The sequence below is a fragment of the Gekko japonicus genome, unplaced genomic scaffold (assembly GCF_001447785.1).
Source record: "Gekko japonicus isolate JY-2015 unplaced genomic scaffold, Gekko_japonicus_V1.1 scaffold747, whole genome shotgun sequence".
NCBI classification, from domain to species: Eukaryota; Metazoa; Chordata; class Lepidosauria; order Squamata; family Gekkonidae; genus Gekko; species Gekko japonicus.
Genome location: NW_015160231.1, coordinates 662217 through 681541, shown reverse-complemented (window position 1 = coordinate 681541; position 19325 = coordinate 662217). Strand labels below are relative to the sequence as shown.

Below are 19325 nucleotides of genomic sequence, written 5' to 3'. Positions count from 1 at the left end.
TCTTGAAAGAGATGGTATGGAAGAAATTACATTCAGATAGAATATAAGGGATGAGGGAGTGAAACGGACAGACAGGCTTCAGTAAGCAATTTCTGTTTCCAGCTGCAGAGGTTCCTCTCTGCGGCATTTGGGAAGGTACTTTTAGACAAGCAATATTTGGCTAGCAAGTCATTCAGTGCCACATTTAATATATTTAGCATATGCTTCTATTTTTAAAAATGGTGTGATAGTTACAATTATAATCAAGAGCAGTCTTGTATCATGTGTTTGTGTCTGTTTATTAATAATGCTTTGCTCTGAAAATTACAGCTTCGCTTCTCCCACACATACACACTTTTGCACTTCTGCTTGTGCATAGGTGGCTGCCAAGCCCGCCCCTCTGGCTGCAGCCCATTGCATCCCCCCCCCCAAAAAAAAACCCCTTTGTGGACAGCCAGGTGGTTCTCCAGGCCAGTGTCTAGCACTGGAGCAATACAGTGTATCTGGGGAAAGATTGGCAGTGCGTATACACACCTACACACCATATGCATGGATAAAACTTTGCTTCGCACAAGCAGGGGTGTGCGTCTGCATCAGTGCAGTATTCAAGAACAAATATTGCAAAGTGGAATTTATGAAAAGTGTGGTTGCAGTACATGGAAGATTGTCAAAGAGGGATGACATTTCCTTCCTCAAGGTAACTGTAGCTTACACCTCCTATGACAAGTCCCTTTTGTAATGCATGGTGGGATCAAGAAATGGTTCAAATTGTGTTGTTACAGTTCCCATGAATGATTAAACAATGCAGAAAAGGTTGTGCGTTATTTAGCAACATTAGATTTTCTTCTTTGGTGTAGTGCTTAAGTGTGCGGACTCTAATCTGGGAGAACCAGGTTTGATTCCCCACTCCTCCACTTGCAGCTGCTGGGTGACCTTGGGCAAGCCGTAGTTCTGTCAGAGTTGTCCTTGAAAGGGCAGTTCTTTCAGAGCTCTCTCAGCCCCACCTACCTCACAGGGTGTCTGTTGTGGGGAGGGGAAGGGAAAGGAGTTTGTAAACTGCTCTGAGACTCCGAGTGAAGGGTGGGGTATAAATCCAATCTCATCTCCTCCTCCTCCTCCTCTTCTTTGCACCTTGAATATGTTGAGTGGCCCCAAAACATCTATGAGTGCTCAGTCACAAAAATGCATGGTGGAATAAGTGTTGTTAGTCCTTAAGGCACTGCCGTACTTGTGTTCTGTCTTCCCAGAACTCAGGGCATTGATGCAAAAGTTTCTGAGAAACTTAAAATCCATCTCACTTCACTTATGCTGACGTGGCTAACAGCCATGTGGTTCCCCCAAACCACTGAATAATTTACCTTCTTTAAACCATCTTAATGCTAATAAAAGTCTCTGGGATTAGCTGTAGGTTTGTTTTCTGAGAGCATCCGAAGAAACCTGGTGAGTCAGTCCAAAGGACCATCTGGGGCAACATCCTGTTTCCAACAGTGGCCAGTTCACAACAGGGCGTGAAGTAAAGAACCCTCCCCTGTATTCAAAGGCACCCTGTCTTTGAATTTTGAGTTTCTATTTAGCTGCCATGACAGAGGGCAGAATTGTACAGCGTCGCTTCATCTAGAAGTCCTGGAGCCTGCTAGGAATGTTAAAAGCTCCGATCTAAAGAACCCACACAGCTAGTTCTGCACATCTAAAGGGGCTTTGGGATTGTTCTTCTCAAGCAGTAGCCCTCACAAGCCACTTGGAAAACTGCTTTTTATACTAAGGGCATTTTGGAACCAGAGTGTGATACATCATGAAGGGTCTTGTGTTCAAGGGAAAAGGTCAAAAAAATCCATCTTGGGCACATCTGGAACCACTGTTTTAATCCTGGTGCAAATTCCCAAGCGTTCCTTAGTATGGTCAGTTAAAATTCCATTTTGTTGGACTGATTCCATCACCTTGTCTTTTTGGGAAATGTGCCGAAGAAAATTCTGGTGTGTATACCAACAGAGCTTTAAAAGTAGGCCCTAGTCCATGAAAACTCGGGTTGAAATAAAACCTCACTAAGACCTCTGCTTATTTTTACTGCAACAGACTAAACGAGCAACCACTCTGGAATTATAAAAGAGACTAGTTGAATCTCTTACAAGATGATTTCTCAAATTGACTCTTGCTAGGGAGTCAGAAAAAGTGAATTTGTACCAGCCAGATCTGAAACATTGGCTCTGCCCTGCTCTGCTCTGGAGAGACAGTTTGGTGTAGTGATTAGGAGCACAGACTCTAATCTGGGAGAACCGGGTTTGATTTCCCACTCCTCCACATGCAGCTGCTGGTGTGACCTTGGGTCAGTTAAAAGTTGTTCAGAGCTGTTCTCTCAGGGAACAGTTCTCCAAAGAGCTCTGTCAGCCCCACGTACCTCACAGGGTGTCTGTTGTGGGGAAGGGAAGGGAAAGGAGTTTGTAAGCCACTCTGAGACGCCTTCGGGTAGTGAAGGGTGGGGTATAAAACCAATCTGTTCTTCTCTTCTTCTTTAGTGGCATGCTTACTACCTTCTCCCCTTTTTTTGATCCTTGCATCATTTAGGCCATGGTTAATTGGGACCCTGTGGACCAGACTGTTCTTGCTAATGAACAGGTGGACGAAAATGGCTGTTCGTGGCGCTCAGGAGCAAAAGTGGAAAAGAAATATCTCAAACAGTGGTTTATTAAAACATCCGCCTATGCAAAGGTGTGAGTATAAAAGATTCTGAACAATGGCGCCTGCCCTCAAAAGTTTGTAGGTTGCATCAGTCATGTCTATTGTTAAGATTAGGTTTTATTTCTATTCTGTTAACACGAGGAGGACATTGGTGCTGCTAAATTGTGCTGGTACAAAAATGGATACTACTGCATTATTATATTGTGCCTGGAACACTCTTTAGGCTTGAATCATAGAATCACAGCATTGGAAGGTGCCATACAGGCCATCTAGTCCAACACCCTGCTCAGTGCAGGATCAGCCTAGAGCATCCCTGACAAGTGTTTGTCCAGCCGCTGCTTAAAGACTGCCAGTGTGGGGGACCTCACCACCTCCCTAGGCATCTGAGTCCACTTGTTGCACAACGCTTCCTATAAAAAAGTTTTTCCTAATATCCAGCTGGTACCTTCCCGCCCTTAATTTAAACCCATTATTGTGAGTCCTATCCTCTGCTGCCAACCAGAACAGCTCCCTGCCCTCCTCTAAGTGACAGCCCATCAAATAGAGAGCCAGTTTGGTGTATTGGTTAAGTGCGTGGACTCTAATCTGGGAGACCGGCTTTGATTCCCCACTCCTCCACTTGCACCTGGCTGGATGACCTTGGGCAAGCCTTAGTTCTGATAAGAGCTGTCCTTGAAAAAGAGCAGTTTCTGTCAAGAGCTCTCTCAGCCCCACCTACCTCTGTTGTGGGGAGGGGAAGGGAGTTTGTAAGCCACTCTGAGACACCTTTGGGTAGTGAAGGGCGGGGTATAAATCCAATCTCTTTTTCTCTTAAAGAGAGCAAAACCCCCCTCAGCCTCCTTTTCTCTCAGCCTTTCCTCATAGGGCTTGGCCTCCAGGCCCCCGATCAACCTCATCACTCTCCTCAGCACGAGCACTATTCTGTCCACATCCATTTTGAAGTGAGGCCTCCAGAACTGCACACAATACTCCAGGTGCGGCCTGACCAATGCAGTGTACAGAGGGACTATGACATCTTGTGATTTGGATGTTATGCCTCTGTTGATACAGCCCGAGATTGCATTAGCCTTTTTTTTTACGAGTGGAGCATTTCAGAGGAACTTTTGATAATACTATGTTAAATTAGCATTTTGTGCTAACAACTAAAAAAAACAAAACAGGCTTCATTATATTCTCACAAAAACAAACACTTTTATGTGTGTAAGTGGTAAATAGACTTGATCTGTGTGGTACATAACTAAGAGAAATAATTTTTAATGTACTATTTTTGCTTCCTGTTTCTTTTCCTTTATGACAAACCGGGAAAGATTCAGTGTTGCACTTGAGAGCTAGAATAGTTGTAGTGGTTAGATTAGGGTCCGGGAAACCCAGGTCCAAGTCCCAATTCTGCCATGGAAGCGTATTGGGGAACCTTGGGCAAGTCACATACCTCACAGGGTCATTGTGAAGATAAAATGGAGGAGGGGAGAATGTAAGCCACTTTGGATCCCCATTAAGGAGAAAAGTGGGGGATAAATGAAGTATGAATTCATTATTTTTCTGAATAACTTATTCCTTAGCCAAGTCTCTTACACTGCCGGTTAACAGCATTTGAGTTGTGTATTTTTTCCTACCGTCTCTTCCTTTCTTTCAGTGATTTTTATCTGCCATATGATAGGGCAAGCTTTAATCAAACATTGGCCCACCTAGGCCTTGACCACAGTAGTTTCCCATGCTTCCTTCTAGAACAACACAGAGTAGATGGGTAAAGACTATATGAGCTGGAGAGAAGCAAGTAGGATATGACCTCTGGAGTTAATGCTGTTTAGGATTGCAGGGAATTTAACTCACTATTTTGCTTGCCTTTATGGCTTCTCTTTTTCTTCTCATTTTTTTCCCCCTTGGCCAGCGCCTTCCATTTTTCTTTTTGCTGTCTTCAAAAGTCCACTTAAAATTAACTGCCAAGAATGGATAATAACTTCACGTAATGTCTTTGGTACATGGGAGTATCTGTATTTCTAGTTGCATTTGGAATAATTGTTTTTGTCTCATAAAAAAGTTGGAAGTCATTGAATACCAGCACTGGCTTTGCATCTGACATTTGAGCATAACACAAGACAATAGCAACAGGGCTGCACCTCGTATCCTGGAATTTTTCTTTCACTTAAATATATATTGTATCATCCAGCCTGAAGAAGAATTTGAGAGCACATGAACACTTGCACACAGTTATGTTTCGTTTGGTTGGTCCTAATAAAAGGTATTATGAAGGGCTTTAGGTTTGGGATTTAACTTTCCAACATATAATACTTTTGCTCTTGATTGGCTGCTAGCCACCCATGTGAATAAATTTGGGGAGGGGCTTTAGCTCAGTGGTAGAGCATCTGCTTGGCATGCAGAAGGTGCCAGGTTCGATCCTTGGCATCTCTCGTTATGGCGACCAGGTAGTAGGTGATGTGAAAGGCCTCTTCCTGCGACTTTAGAGAGCTGCTGCCTGTTTGGCGATCTGACCTTGATGGACCAGTGGTCTGATTCATTATAAAGCAGCTGCATGTGTTCAAATTAAAGAGAAGATCGTCAGACTTGTGCACTTGGGAAATAATATATCTTTCTGGTTCAGAAACTAGACAAAGTATTATTATTGAGCGGGGACAGTATCTGCTTCAGCCCCTGCAAAGTACATGCTGTGAAGAAAGTAGAGCTTAACTCACTCTTTCAGAAGGATGCTCTGCTCACTTTGTGTAATACAGTGACATCATTGACTGACACGTTAGCTTTAGCACATCAAAAGACCTCCGTAGATTTGCAGGAATGTCCATAAGGTAGCTTACTCCTCTAAAGCACTTTATGTCTGCATTTCTGCATTTACTTTCTGCATTTACACACTGCAGTTTTCCCTGTTTCAAACAGTGCTGAGCCCCTCCTTTGTCACAACTTTGCCACTTCCTCCCTTGTGATGTGTTGACCCTCTTTAAAGACAATCGTTTAGGACTCCCCGCTGAGCTCCAGCTGACAGCCCAGAAATAGCTGGACACACTGCAGATAGGGCATGACATTCACAAAATACATCTTTCTTTCTTCTTCTTTTTTGCTGTCCATCCATGATAGACGTCTACTTGGTGCTCAGTCTTACAAAACTTGCGCTTCAGTTTTTGGAAAATTCATTCTAACAACGGGGAAAATCTTTTTACAGGAACAGATTTCTCCTAATCAAAAAAACCCTCTCAAATATTAATGATGCTTCTTCAGAGTGGAATTAGTACGTTTCCATAGTTACTTAGTAATGTATGCAGATTCCTTGAAAAGGTTCCTGTTTAGCATTAGTAGTTTCTATTTAGTTAAAAAAATTTTGGTGGGTAACAGCTATTTTGTGTTGAAATCTGAGGGTGGCCCTTTTTTTGCCCTTGCAAGCTGTACTGGAGTTCTAAGAAAACGCCTCTTCTCCAAACACACCTATATGCATCAGCTTTGTTCTCTTACCCTAATGCAGTAAAAGATTGTGAGAGAGCCTTCACTACTTATCATTGCTATGATTTCGTTCACCATTGTTGTCATAGAGTGAGGGCAAGACAGTACTCTGGAGTAAGTAACCCCCTTCTTTCTGTGGGTCATTACTTCAGCCACAAAAGAAGAGACTAGTGGACTGCAGAGCAGTGTTCTGGAAGAGAGGAGGCAGGTAGCATACAAAAAGCTAGCGCCTTGTCCTAGTGATGCTCCGCCTGAGCACTTTCCTTTCAGATGATTGCGTTAATCCTGCTGCTGGTTCAGTGAACCCAGCGTTAGTACTGTCGTGCTTGGTGAGATGCAAGTTTGAGCACATGGAAAAGGAAATAGCTGAACAAACTGTAGCACTGTGACCATAGGTCATTTCGGGGGGGATCGCAGTTCCCCCGGGTGAGGTACGGGGGGCGGGGCACATGACGAAGCCCCGCCCCCTGCTCCCGGCCGGCCGCTTCCAGCCCTCATTCAGCCAGGAGGAGGCAGGAGAAGAGGGAGGGTAAGTTGCTTCCTCCCTGCCTCTCCCCACCCCTGCCTGCCTGGGGCCAGGGAGGGCCTTCGCGGGGCTTCCTTGCACTCCTGCCGGCCTTGCAGGTCCACCGCCAGGCCCCTCATGGGGCTCGGCAGTGGAGCTGTAAGGGCGGCGGCGGCCGGGACCGTTGGGGGCGGGGTGTGTGGCCTTATGACACACTTCCGGTGATGTCAGGGGGTGTGGCCTTATGACATACTTCCGGTGATGTCAGGGGGTGTGGCATATGCTAATGAGTTATGCTAATGAGTTCCCCTAGCTCTTTTTCTACGAAATGACCCCTGACTGTGACTGAACTTGGGAGTAGGTATGGATGGGTAATTAATAGAAACATCTTTCTAGTTCCTTCCGAACAATAATTTTATGATGTGCAGCTAAGCCCAATTGGTCACACAGAATCCATGAAATACCAGTTTTCTCCTGGAACTTAAGCATGCCTGTTGATGCTTAAAACTGACACGTCCACAATAATGAAGACATCTGCCATATATAGTAGTTGAAGCCTGCTGCTGTCCTATAACAATAGGGTTGGAAATCCCTGTAGGTTGAGTTCTCTGAAGCTATATGGCAGATCCAAGTTCTCATATCTTTCTTCTATCATAAAATTCAAAGGGGATTATATAGGGTTCCTGAGAGGTCTCTTTCTAGGCGTGGTCCAGACCTCCACAGCTATGCCCTCCTTAACCTACTTTTTATTTATTATAATCCTTTTCCTGCTTTTTTCCCTAGCAGTATCTTAACAATAAAAGCAGCCGATTTAAAAATTAAGCACAACACCTTGACCTATATCAAGTGCTTCCCACTGAAGAACAGTCAATGTCTGCTCTTTGTTTTTTTCCTTCCTGGTTGCAAATTGGAGTCACACTTTGCTTTTAAGCCTGAACATGTTTATGTGTACAATGCTTAAAACTATCTGGCCAACCCCCTTGTATGTGTGTGACTGTCCTGGGTGTCCTTCAGAGGTCAAATAGTACAGAATACAAGAAACAACAAAGCCCCTATTACACTTGTAAGGCAGTAAACAATTGATATAGGACCAAAAATGAAGTATTCCAATCTGGAATTGAATGACACAATTTTTTTTGTAGGGCGGTAAATGTATCTGGCCTTGTGTCAGAAGCAATTACATATACTGGAGATAGTAATGGTGCCAATATGTGCTTTCCAGTTTAGGTCCTAAGAGTACAAGTAACATCACCTTATCAGGGTCAGTGTAACATCAATATGCATTGGCCCTGATAAGGCAATTTTACTTGTACTCTTAGGACCTAAACTGGAAGGTACACATTGTCACTATTACTATCTCCAGTATATGTAATTGCTTCTGACACAAGGCCAGATACATTTGCGACCCCACAGAAATTTTTTTGTGTGTCGTTCAATTCCAGATTGGAACATTCCATTTTTGGCCTTGTATCAATTGTTTACTGCCTTATAAGTGTAACGGGCTTTGCTGTATGTTGTATTCTGTACTATTTGACCTCTGAAGAAGGCTCTTGTGGGCTGAAATGCGTCAGGTCATGTATGGTTCTTTTTGTGCATTTGTCACTTTGATTACCTTGTGAGTCTTTATTTGGGCCCCCTACAAGGTTCTTATATGTTTTTTAAATAAACACATATACTTTTGTCTATACCTATTGATGTTTTACTAGTTTTCTAAACTTCCTTTGGAGGTTTTTGCTTCGTTGGTTTAGTTTCTCTTCCCCTCTGTTCATGACTGTACTGGATATGGTTGCTCTGAGACCAGATATTTCTACTGTAGCTCTTCATCAAAAGTGATTTGATTGGTCAGTTCAAACAAAGTGATGCCGATACACAGCAGAATCACTCTCTTCCTCCCGAAGGAAGCAAGGTCACAGCAGTAGATCAATCAGAGAAGCACTGGGCAACCTCATCTATGTTCACTACCTTGGGTACCCTATTTGGGTGAAAAGGCTGCTTAGAAACATTTTAAGTAAATAAATAATGTTAACAGTCTACTACAATGAAGTGTATATTTCCTGTTAATGGGTAAGAAAGCATGACCTAATCTCAAAGAAAGGTTCTTAAAAATGGGGAATGGGGTCTTCTTTGATTGGAGAATGGAAGATGTATTCTTTAATTTCTGTCTTCTCTAGAGTTTTTGCCGGCTTTCTATTCTTGCCTTCCTTATGATCCTCCAGCACAGCTTCCATCATTATTTTTTTTAAAACAGGCAGATATTCGAAAGCCCTTTTCAAGATTTCTCCAATTCAGGAAAGCTTCTTTTTCTTACAGGTGTCATGATCCCTGCTTCCCAATCTCTTGTGTCCTACTCTCATATAGAACAAGCTGTTGTCTCTATTGCAGACAGAATAAGAACAACGAAATGTCAGAGTAGCCATTGAAACTGGATTCTTCAGACTGAGTACCAAAATAATGTCCCTATATTCTGCAGCAAAGAATTATTAGAAGGTGAAATGATCATTAGTAATCTATCAAAAATAATAGCTTTGACAAATGACATCATTATCTTCTGCAGTGCTGTTGGCTTGAATCGTTATTGCCTGAAGTTAATCAATACTATATAGCTTAAATATTATAGCATCCGTTCTAGGTAACGCTTATGAGAAACCTGCTGCAATGAATGGATTTAATGAATAACATTACATTTATTGTCGGTGCCTGTATGTCCTTATTTGGTGTGTCTTATTTAATAAGTGGTTTTAGAGCTGGGAGTACAAAGTACTATATAACATTTGTAGCTTTCTGTAAGGGGTATGCTTCGCTGTTTTGGAGAAGGAAAAGAGGAGCCATTTTTTTTAGACAGGCTAGAGACCCATGCTCTGATGCAGGCATTTAAACACCTAAATAAGTAGAAATACTGTACTGTTTTTTCTTTCCCTTTGAGATATACTGGTTAGAAAGTATCTGGGTTTCTTCCAGGGAGCTACAGGGCTTACAGTCCACAAAATTTGACTCTGGTGGAGTCATTGTTTTCGGCTAATACCAACCCTGCCCTTGCCCATGACAAGCACAAGAGGGCTCAAGATGGTATCTTAGTTCTGAGAGGGTGGCTTATCTGTCCCGTCCAGCACAGAGTAAACCCTCCACATTCTGGCTGCCGTGCAGAGGGAACAGAAAGGAGTTTCTCACTGCATGCTGGGTCAAAAGAAGAATGCGGAGCCTTCGGTTTCCTACCAATAACAAAAGGCTTCAGCTAGATCACAAGCAGCTTTTTAAGTTCTCCTGATTTAATGAAATAGTTTGCCATGTAACCTGTAGCTGGGGTGGAAGCCAGGTACTTAAACCCAATAAACACAACATGCTGAACTCCACTGTGCGCAAGGAACTAGTGCCGTTATATAACTCATCTACAACGCAGTGGTAGCCAGGTACTTAAAACTTAATTGGAACTTTCCCATTGACTTCAGTAGGGCTTAGCGCCTGGTCAGGTTTACTTGAGAGGAAATTCTGCAGCTAGAGGGACCGATGGTCTGACTTGGTTGAAGGTGCTTATTTTTTTAAAAAATGTGTATAATCTTTTATGTTGGAATTCATAGATTCCATTGTCTGTCAGGGTGAGCTTGGGGCTCAGAGCTCTGAGATGCAGAGGCCAGCAGACCTAAAATGGATGTTGTATCTAGGGATGAGCATGAACCAGCTCATGAACTAAAGTTCGTGATGAATTTTGGCTGGTTTGTGCCTTGCGAAGACAAGTTCGTGGCAGGTCACCTGGCACAAACTTTCATGCTGTTTGTGGAAGTTCATGCTGGTTCATGAGTGGAGACACTCCCTGACCCTGACAGACTGTCTCCACCCAATTAAAATGTTTACAGAACTTCAAAGCAACAAGTTGGAGGGCATGTAGAGGAGCATCTGGGGGAGGTCCCCTGTGATTGATGTCTTTAGCCTGTACAGGATCCACTCCTGAATCTCAGTCATTTTGACAAGCTCAGGTTCAGGAGGTCACCATACTCATAGCAGAACTCCCTGGATGCTCTTCTCCATGCCCTTCTTTGGAGGGGGGTCATAACTTGGACCCTGTAAACCCAATCGTCACCAGACCTGGAGAGCAGGTAAAGGAGAGTCAGTCAGAGATCCCGTCCAAGTTTAGTGTTTCTACCATGCTGGAAGGCTAAACATTCGTTACGGTCCGTGGTTCACGAATGGGACACGCCACGAACCACAGACTGAACTGCATTTTCCCCGTTCATGCCCATCCTTAATTGTATCACAGAAAATGAATTTCCTTAGCTGTTGGGCAGCCTGAGTTTTTGCTACCTTATAAAGAAATGTATGAATAACATATATTTGATTTTGAAGATGTGGCTAAAAGAATCCTTAATTCACATTTGCATTTACTGTTATGCAGACTTAAATATTTTATATATAATGGCATGAATCCATGCTTTGTAATGTTCTTGTTAGAAAATTCTTCATGGCAGTGTTTAAGGAAGAGGGATCTTTGCTTTTGAACTTTGTGATGAACCATAGATTTTGTCTTCCGTGCACTCTCACTGTTGATATTAGGCTTTGTAAACCTTGAACTGCGCTGAAAGGTTGACTTTTGGACTTGGATGTTTTCTCTCTATAACATCTCAGATCTGTTTTTGATTTAGGTCATCACTTTGCTAGGTACACCTAGCTCTATAATTCCCTCATCTCTGTCTCTTAGCAACTAGTGCTGTCGATGGCCATCTTTCAACTATATCAAAATTTCCTCTCTTGTTGCTGGGTTCTCTTCTCCATAACAAATGCCTCTCTCCATAAAGTTTGGTTTTTATCCTGTTGCTCCACTCCCATTTCCTCTGAATTCAACCAGAAGTTGGGGAAAACATTAATTTGTCCTTAACATCTGAAATGCTGATGTGGCTTGCCCCCAAATTTAATTGTATGCTTCTGGAGATGAAGATTTGTGCCTTCTGCTTCCCTTCTGAAGTAATTATTTCCTTCCTGAATGCTTGTTTTCTGTCCATAATCATTAGCTGAACTGCCTGGAAGATACATCCAGAGGATCTCTGAATACCATTTGCTGGAAGGCAACAGCAGGGTAGAGCTTGTGTTTTCCTGTCCTGTTTGTGGGCTTTCCAAAGCATCTGGTTGGCTGCTAAACAAAAGATGATGCTCAGCTAGGTGGATTTTTGGTCTGATTCAGCAGGGCTTGTCCTGTGTGTTTATTTTCTTCTCAACAATTCCTTGCCTTTCAACATAAAGAATGCTCAAGCTGAAGATACACATTATGGTATGTGCAATGCCAGCCACGCACATTTCAGCCATAGAGTGCTTATCTCTTATCCTTCCTTATTCAGGGGTCATCGTAGTGCATCCTTTCATTCACTTACGATTTGCATAGCATTGCTTGGATTTTCAGCCACTGAGCATTTCAACCGAATTACCATTTCTGCTGTTAGAAACCACTTGCTTTTCTGTCCTGTTGCAGGACTAGCTTTTTTTGTGCTTCGGTATCTAATTGAAATTTTTTTAACATTTGACCATGGGAACAGTGATGAGAGGGAATCTGCAATTCAGCCTAATTCTTGGCCTTTTGATTTAATTCAGTATTTCTCATATAATCTAGTCTTTCTTTGCCCCCTGTGTGACAAATGCTGTGTTTTCCTTTCCTTCTTGGATGATTTTTTTTTTTGTACTCTCTCCTCTTTGGACTTTCTATTCTCCCCTCTAGAAAAAGAGGCAGGAGGAAATTGTCTGGAGTTTCCAGAGTTGGCAATGAAAGGAGGGAGGTATCCTTGTTATTCCCCATATATGTAATATCCGAAGGTGAAGTGCAGATGTTTGTCACAAAGCAGATGTTGTCTTGAACCAAAGGGCCAAACTAAACCTGGTGGCGTCCTTGTGTCTGCCCCAGGGACACTTTTAAAGTTAAAGTTGCCATAAGGGGCTCACAGCGCAGTGGTCTTAGGCAGTCTCCCCCCCCCCAATACCTTTTCAAACACAGAAACATCTTCTCACACACCCATAACTGTTTCAATATGGCGCAGACTCAGTCAGAATCAGGCCCTTGTAGCATTTTTAAATCACTTTAAAATGGTAGTAGCGTGCCCATGACAGACAAGAGGATGCCATCGTGTCTAGTTTTGCCCTCAGAAGAGGAACTGGCATAGCCGATAATAACTTGTGGGAAATTTAACTATGTCTGGTGTTAGTTATTTCTTCTCTATCCGCTTGTTAGTAGTTTCCAGTATAACTGACTGCTTCGCTGGGAAGCACGTTTCGTCTCAATGTTATCTGCCCCTCTCCTCCAGTTTCTAAATATATGCCTAGTTCCAGTGGTTCACACAATGACATGCACTGATGTATCATCTCATATAAGCAGGACCCATCATTCTGGACAGCTTATTAGCTACGAATACCACTCTAATGTTGCTCTGCCTGAGGCAATGCATCAAAAAATCTTCCTGGAAGTGCCTTTTTTGAGACCCAGTTCTGGTTTTGCGACTGTTACATCCCAATACCAGCATCTGACAATAGTTGTTCTAGACCAGGGATTGCTAGCCAGTGAGGCTGCTATCACGCAGTAAATAATCCATTTTCAATCCACTTTCAGTGCATTTTACAACTGGATTTTACTGTGTGAACCACTGTTCCCTCTAAGCTGAGTTAGTGTGAGCTAGCTCCCAGTTTTTTAGCCTCCAGCTCAAAGATTTTTGTTTTCGCTCAGGGAGGATGGCTCCAGAGCAAACTAATTGATGCTGTAGCCAAATTGTGTGCTCACAACTTTAATGGCAGTAGCTCACAAAGTAGAATTTTTGCTCACAAGACTCCACAGCTTAGCGGGAACATTGGTGTGAACTGGCAAAAAAACAGTTGGAAAGTGCATTGAAAGTGGATTATTTAGTGTGTGTGACCTCAATCACAAACTACCGGGAGCTCCTCAAGAGTAGCTCACGACCTTCTCATCTGACTGAATCTCTCTCCCATCTGTGCCAAACAGCTCAAGGGCTCAGGGTACATCCAGCTGGCCGCAGAGCTATTCAAGGATGTCTTTCGTGGATGAAAAGTCACTCTCATTAAAGAAAGAGAGTTGATATCCTTTATTCTAGTCTATACTATTGGGGAAGTGGCTCTTCCATTATTACAACGTTATAGAGCTATGTGGGACATCATAAAATGTGACATTATGTTAGTAAAGTGTTAATAAATGGTTGGCCTAAAAAGGTTAGATAAGGCGGATGTCTCTTAAAATGAAGTCAGGTTGTTTTGTAGGCTTTGAAAGACATTGAACATATGCTTAATGTGTGACTGTACCGTCTCTACCTGATTAAGCTTTGGTGTTGCAGCTGTTAGGTGTTTAAGACTGAAATACAGTTCAGCTGTAGTTCAACAACATGTTCTCTCTCGCTCAAATGTGCATGACCTAAAACTGCATGTTTCCATCCTATTTATATTTATTGACATAACCTCTAAAATATTCCTTTTGGTTTTCATAAATTGGTCATACCTAGCCTCGCACTTGTTGGCTTGGAGGATCTGCTGTCTTCAACATACCTTTTACCACAGTTTGGTGCTGTGGTTAAGAGCGCAGACTCTAATCTGGGAGAACCGGGTTTGATTCCCCACTCCTCCACTTGCACCTGGCTGGATGACCTTGGGCAAGCCATAGTTCTAGCACAGCTGTTCTTGAAAAAGAGCAGTTTCTGACAGAGCTCTCTCAACCCCACCTACCTCACAGGGTTTCTGTTGTGGGGAGGGGAAGGGAAAGGAGTTTGTAAGCCACTCTGAGACGCCTTTGGGTAGTGAAGGGCGGGGTATAAATCCAATCTCTTCCTCTTCTTCACATGAAATGCTGCTGATACTTGCCACAGTTTCTTCTGCCTTCGCCTCCTGATAATGAAGGTTGTACTGACATTCTTTGTTCTCACTTCTAAATACAAATAAGGACTTAATGGTTCCTTTTGCTTTCTTGGTACATTATGTGAGTGTGCTGTCTTACCATGGATTTGCTCTGAATTTGTATTAAATTACATTTTACCCTCTAGCTACATCCTTTATTTCTCCTTTGAACTTATATGTTAAGTTTCTGCTCCTGTTATTTTACTCATATTTGTGTTTATTAATTTGTGTGGGCTGATAAAGCTCTGGCAAAGTACAGATTTCTGTTTCTTTCCACTAAGAGTGGATTGCCTGCCCACTCAGTCAACATTCCTCCTAGGGCCCAACCTACCATCAGGCAGTTTGAGAGAGCTTTCCACAGCAGTGGATCTGGAGTAGTCGCAGCAGGTGGCAAATTGTCAATTATGGTGTGAATTGTACTCTTATTTATTTATTTAAAACACTTATACTCTGCGCTCTCAGCCAGTGGCTCCCAAGGCAGTTTACAAATACCCCACTAACGCAGTTACAGTACAGTTTTTTTAAAAAACAAACAAACAAACAAACCTGTAAAACATCACCAAAACAACCATTGTGGATCCAGAAATATAAACAGCCAAGAATGTTGACGAGCAACGGAAGCACACGTATTATTTTTAACAGCCCGCAGCCGACAGTAAAGACTCACTCGGTCAACCTCAACAGCAGTCAAAGGTGGCAAAATAGTGAGATAACAAAAGAGGATCAAATATTTAAAAATTAAATATCAGGACAATGGCAGCTGGGAAAACATTAACACATTAGACGTGTTAGCCCCCCATTTAAGTTTCCTTTGCCAGGCGTCAAAACGAGCCATCTCTTTTCCCTCCTGTATCCAAGACAGGCAGCAACCGCCATTAAATCTCCTTCCATGTCTTCCAACCCTCCTCCCACCGCCATGTCTTTCCACCCCTTGCACCACCTTGATCTGAGATGGAACGCCACTCATACTGAAGGGCTGCCAAGTGCAGATTCCCTACCCCAGAGTTCCACATCCACCACTTGAAAGAGAATCCCCCATAGGGTTCCACCAGCCACCAGAGCTTCCCACTGGAGGAATGCACCCAAGGGGTGCTACCCTCAACAGGAGGGCCGCGGTATGAAGCTGGAGAGGGGCTGACTGCTATTGGAGCTGAGTCAGCACGCAGGCTTCTCCAGGTGCAGCCAGTGTCACAACTTGGCCCCTCAGGGGTCCTTCCAGCAGTTCACAGTCTCTTCGGGTTGGCCTCTCCTCACTGACCAAGTGTGGCAACAGGACAGCAGCAAGCACTTTCTCACTGTGGTCCAGATTTGATTAGGATTGGTGGTGTCGATGTTTAGAGGAGGGAGGGTTTGGCTCCTGTGAACTTCTCTTTCTTTCTAGTTTGTGATTCCCTCCGTTTGTGTGTGTGTTCATTTTGGTACTGCCATGGCAGATGGAGTCCATTGGGTTAAGTCTTTTCATTTTGTTCCACCGGCACCTATACTGTCCTGTGGTACAAGGTGCCTTCCACTGAGGGAAGACACCTTGGCACTGGCACAAGAGCATTTCATGTCGGCGTCAGGCTTCTTGCATCGGAAGCGAGTGTGGGCACACCACAGAACAAACTGGTAGAAGGAAAGCATGGGCACAAGCAGTGGTATTGATCAGGAATATTTTAGAAAAGCTCTTGGAACACCAAACACTTCACATCCTGTGTCTTTTGAATTACTTTGCACTTTTTACAAGGGAGCGAAGAAGATTTAATAAAGAGCCAAACTGCAAGGCAGGGTTAGACAATGAAATGCACATGGTAATTTACATTTTATTTGTTCAAATTAATTCAGAGTTTTCATCTGTGTCGCAAATCACTCGTGTGCCATCCAGTTTACAAAAGACAAGGGAGGACACTATTTGTTTGCTGCATCGAAAGCTAGCTGGATTCTGGGTGGTTAGGTACTCTTCTTTTACACCACATCTTCTATCCGCCATACTCTGTGTCAAAGGTCTGAGGGAGGAGGATGGGGAAAAACAGGCCTGGTCCAGGTCTTTGCTATACCCATAATTTGTGTTCCTAATGTTTTCCCTGTTCTGGTAGGCCATGCTTGATGCTTTGCCTGGGCTCCCCAAGTGGTATGGGATTAAAGAAATGCAAGCCAATTGGCTGGGGGACTGTTCTGGATGCTATTTTGAGTTCATGTTAAAGGTGAGTTGCTCACTTTTAGAATTAAGCGGTCAAACTAAATGGCAGTGATATTTCTCATAATGTGATGGAAAACTGTTTGAATATAGCCTGCCCCGATCTAATTATATTCTGTCTGGTTTGATGATGAACTGTTTGCTGCTTTTCTTGTTTTGAATTGATTTGGGAAGTGGCTCTGTGATTTGTTCGAACGTTAATTGTAGGTCTAGATGTACTTCTATGTATACTGATTTGGGCTTTTTTGCTTAGGAAGATGGGCTAGACCAGGGGTTCCCCAACTTTTTTGAGCCTCTGGGCATGTTCATGAGAGTGTGATGAGCATCACCAAGAATGGTGAAGCCAACCCCAAAATGGATGCTGTGGGTTGTGGAACCAAATGCAGTATATCCCTTCTTATTTTGCAAAAGAATCAGAGAAGGAGAATTAAAAAAAAAGAAGGAAAGCTGAAGGGGGCAGGTAGAAAGTGAACACATCCCGACTAAGGAAAGCCCAGGTGCTTACCAGTTTTCCTGATCCACCAGTGGCTGCAGCTGCTATTGCAGCCATTTAAGACCCTTTCATTTGCTGGGTGCCATTTTGGGGGACCCTGGGCTTGATTTTTATTTTAACAAATTGAACTGCTAAAAAATGACACATGAGGTATGCGCAGAGTGGACAAATAATTTGAATGGAGCATTTTGAAGAGCAGCCAAATGAACCATTGGTGCAGTGAAAATGTTGTATTGTCATGGAGGCAAACTGCAGTAACCTTTTTACTTGGAACATTCCCTCTGTTCTGTCAGGTTATGAACAAACCAACTGGAGAAACAATATCAGCCTATACATCTACACCTGAAGCCATATATGGAGCTTCTCACTTGTATATCTTACCTAGCCATTGGCTGCTGCATGGAAACAACTGTCTAAAGGAAATCCTCCAGAAGGAGTTTGTCCCAGGCAAAGGTGATTTCCCCCCCCTCCATTTCTGTTTTGTTCTACTTCGTGAAACTGTGGCTAAGATGGCTAAGAAACTGTGGCTAAGATGCTGCCATTCTGTGTCATATGGCTGATTTCTTTTCAGACAAAGTGAAAAGCAAAACACTGTCTTCATTTAAAGGACAAATGTCTAAATTAGGGAACAAAAATTGTTACCTTTTCCAACTAATCACATTAATACACGCACAAACTAAATGTTTGCTTAGAAATATCATATAAAATAACATTAGACTTGAATTATCAAAGTAAATATGTAAAACTGGAATAGAACATAATTCATAATCAAATTTACATTATTTCTTTGGGGGGGGTACTTTCTTAGAATTTTTTCATCTGTGTGAGTGTGTGCGCACCTGGAAGTCATGTCGACCTCTGGTGACTGACCCCTGTAGGGGGCCTGGAAGATATTCAGATAGGTGGCTGAATAAAGCCTGCCCCCGCCTCCTGACTGCTGGTATTCCAAGGAGGTCTCCCAGCCAAGTACTTGCCAGAGTTGACCCTGCTTAGTTTCTGAGCTCTGGTGGGATCGGGCTTACCTGGGCTATCCAGGTCAGGGTGAAATTAACATTATTTCTCTTATACCATCCATCATTTTAATTCTAGTTTTGACTGGGTGACAGAAGTGCTGTGGCCTCAGACCGGGATCTGGGTTCCATTCCCCAGGAAGTCCTCTTTGGCCTTCCCATAGTGCTGTGCTCTCCTCACAGGGCCTTCTCACTGTGCCACCTCTCAGAGCTCAGTTCCCAGAGCTATTACCCTTGCCTGCTTTGCCTTCTCTTGGTGGGCTTTGTCACCCTCACTGGCTAGAGCAGCTTCCTCTTGCCCTTCCAAGACTTCCCCTGCAGTTGCTGCCTCCAGTCCCACAGCCCGTGGCCAAGGGTGCTTCAGTGTTCCCAACTGTTTCTCTGCCAGGTGCCCACAGCTGTATTCTTACACACACACCCCAGTTGTTCACTGCCACCTTTTAAATGTTAGGCTCACCGGCACAGGTTGGCCCCCTTCCACAGATTCTCCTCACCCTCAGCAGCCCGGCCACATTGTCTTCCAGTCGAGCTGTGGAGCCCTCCTGATGCTGCTCAAACCGCATGGGCCTGTTCTGTTGACTACAGTGTCAGGTTCCCAGTCACATCACTTTCCACACACACTTTCTTTGGTGAAAGGTTTATTTAGAGATTTGAGATGCTGATGGGTTCAGACTCTTTGTCAGGACTGAGGTGCAAAGGCGGGAAAGCAGCGTATAATTACCACCCCAAAATTCAATTCGTACACATCAGCAATACTACAAAGACAGTGAAAGATATACGGTCTTTTACTAGCCAAACACAGACTCTGCTCAAGGACACTTCCCATGTGAAAAGATGTCTTCGAGGCACCATGGAAGAGTTACTGAAGCTAGCCTCCCTAAACTCTACAGGCATTCACACACACCCCAGGAATGCGATGGCAGGCGAGGGCCAGCGATAAGGACATAGGAATAACAAATGGTTGGGAGCAGGGAGTGAATGGGATACACAGGGCATGATTATACTGGGTTGAAACATAACAGGTGTGACTGCACTGGGTTGGAATACAGCAGGTACAGTTGGACAGATGCCTGAGTCTGACACACAGACTACTTCAGCAGGCTTGGACTGGTGTAACTCTGCTTAGGACTGCACAGTTCCCTCAAGGCGCTTGCAGTAGCCCGAAGGAATTCT

General features: G+C 43.5%; 1 protein-coding gene across 1 annotated transcript in view; it reads left to right on the top strand.

Moving 5' to 3' along the window:
- LARS2 (leucyl-tRNA synthetase 2) overlaps positions 1 to 19325 on the top strand; it is an 85146-nt gene that overhangs the window by 15784 nt on the left and 50037 nt on the right. The window contains exons 7-9 of the mRNA XM_015412265.1: positions 2542 to 2685; positions 16549 to 16656; positions 17436 to 17595. Coding sequence (XP_015267751.1) covers positions 2542 to 2685; positions 16549 to 16656; positions 17436 to 17595 — 412 coding nt within the window. The remainder of the gene's footprint in view (positions 1 to 2541; positions 2686 to 16548; positions 16657 to 17435; positions 17596 to 19325) is intronic.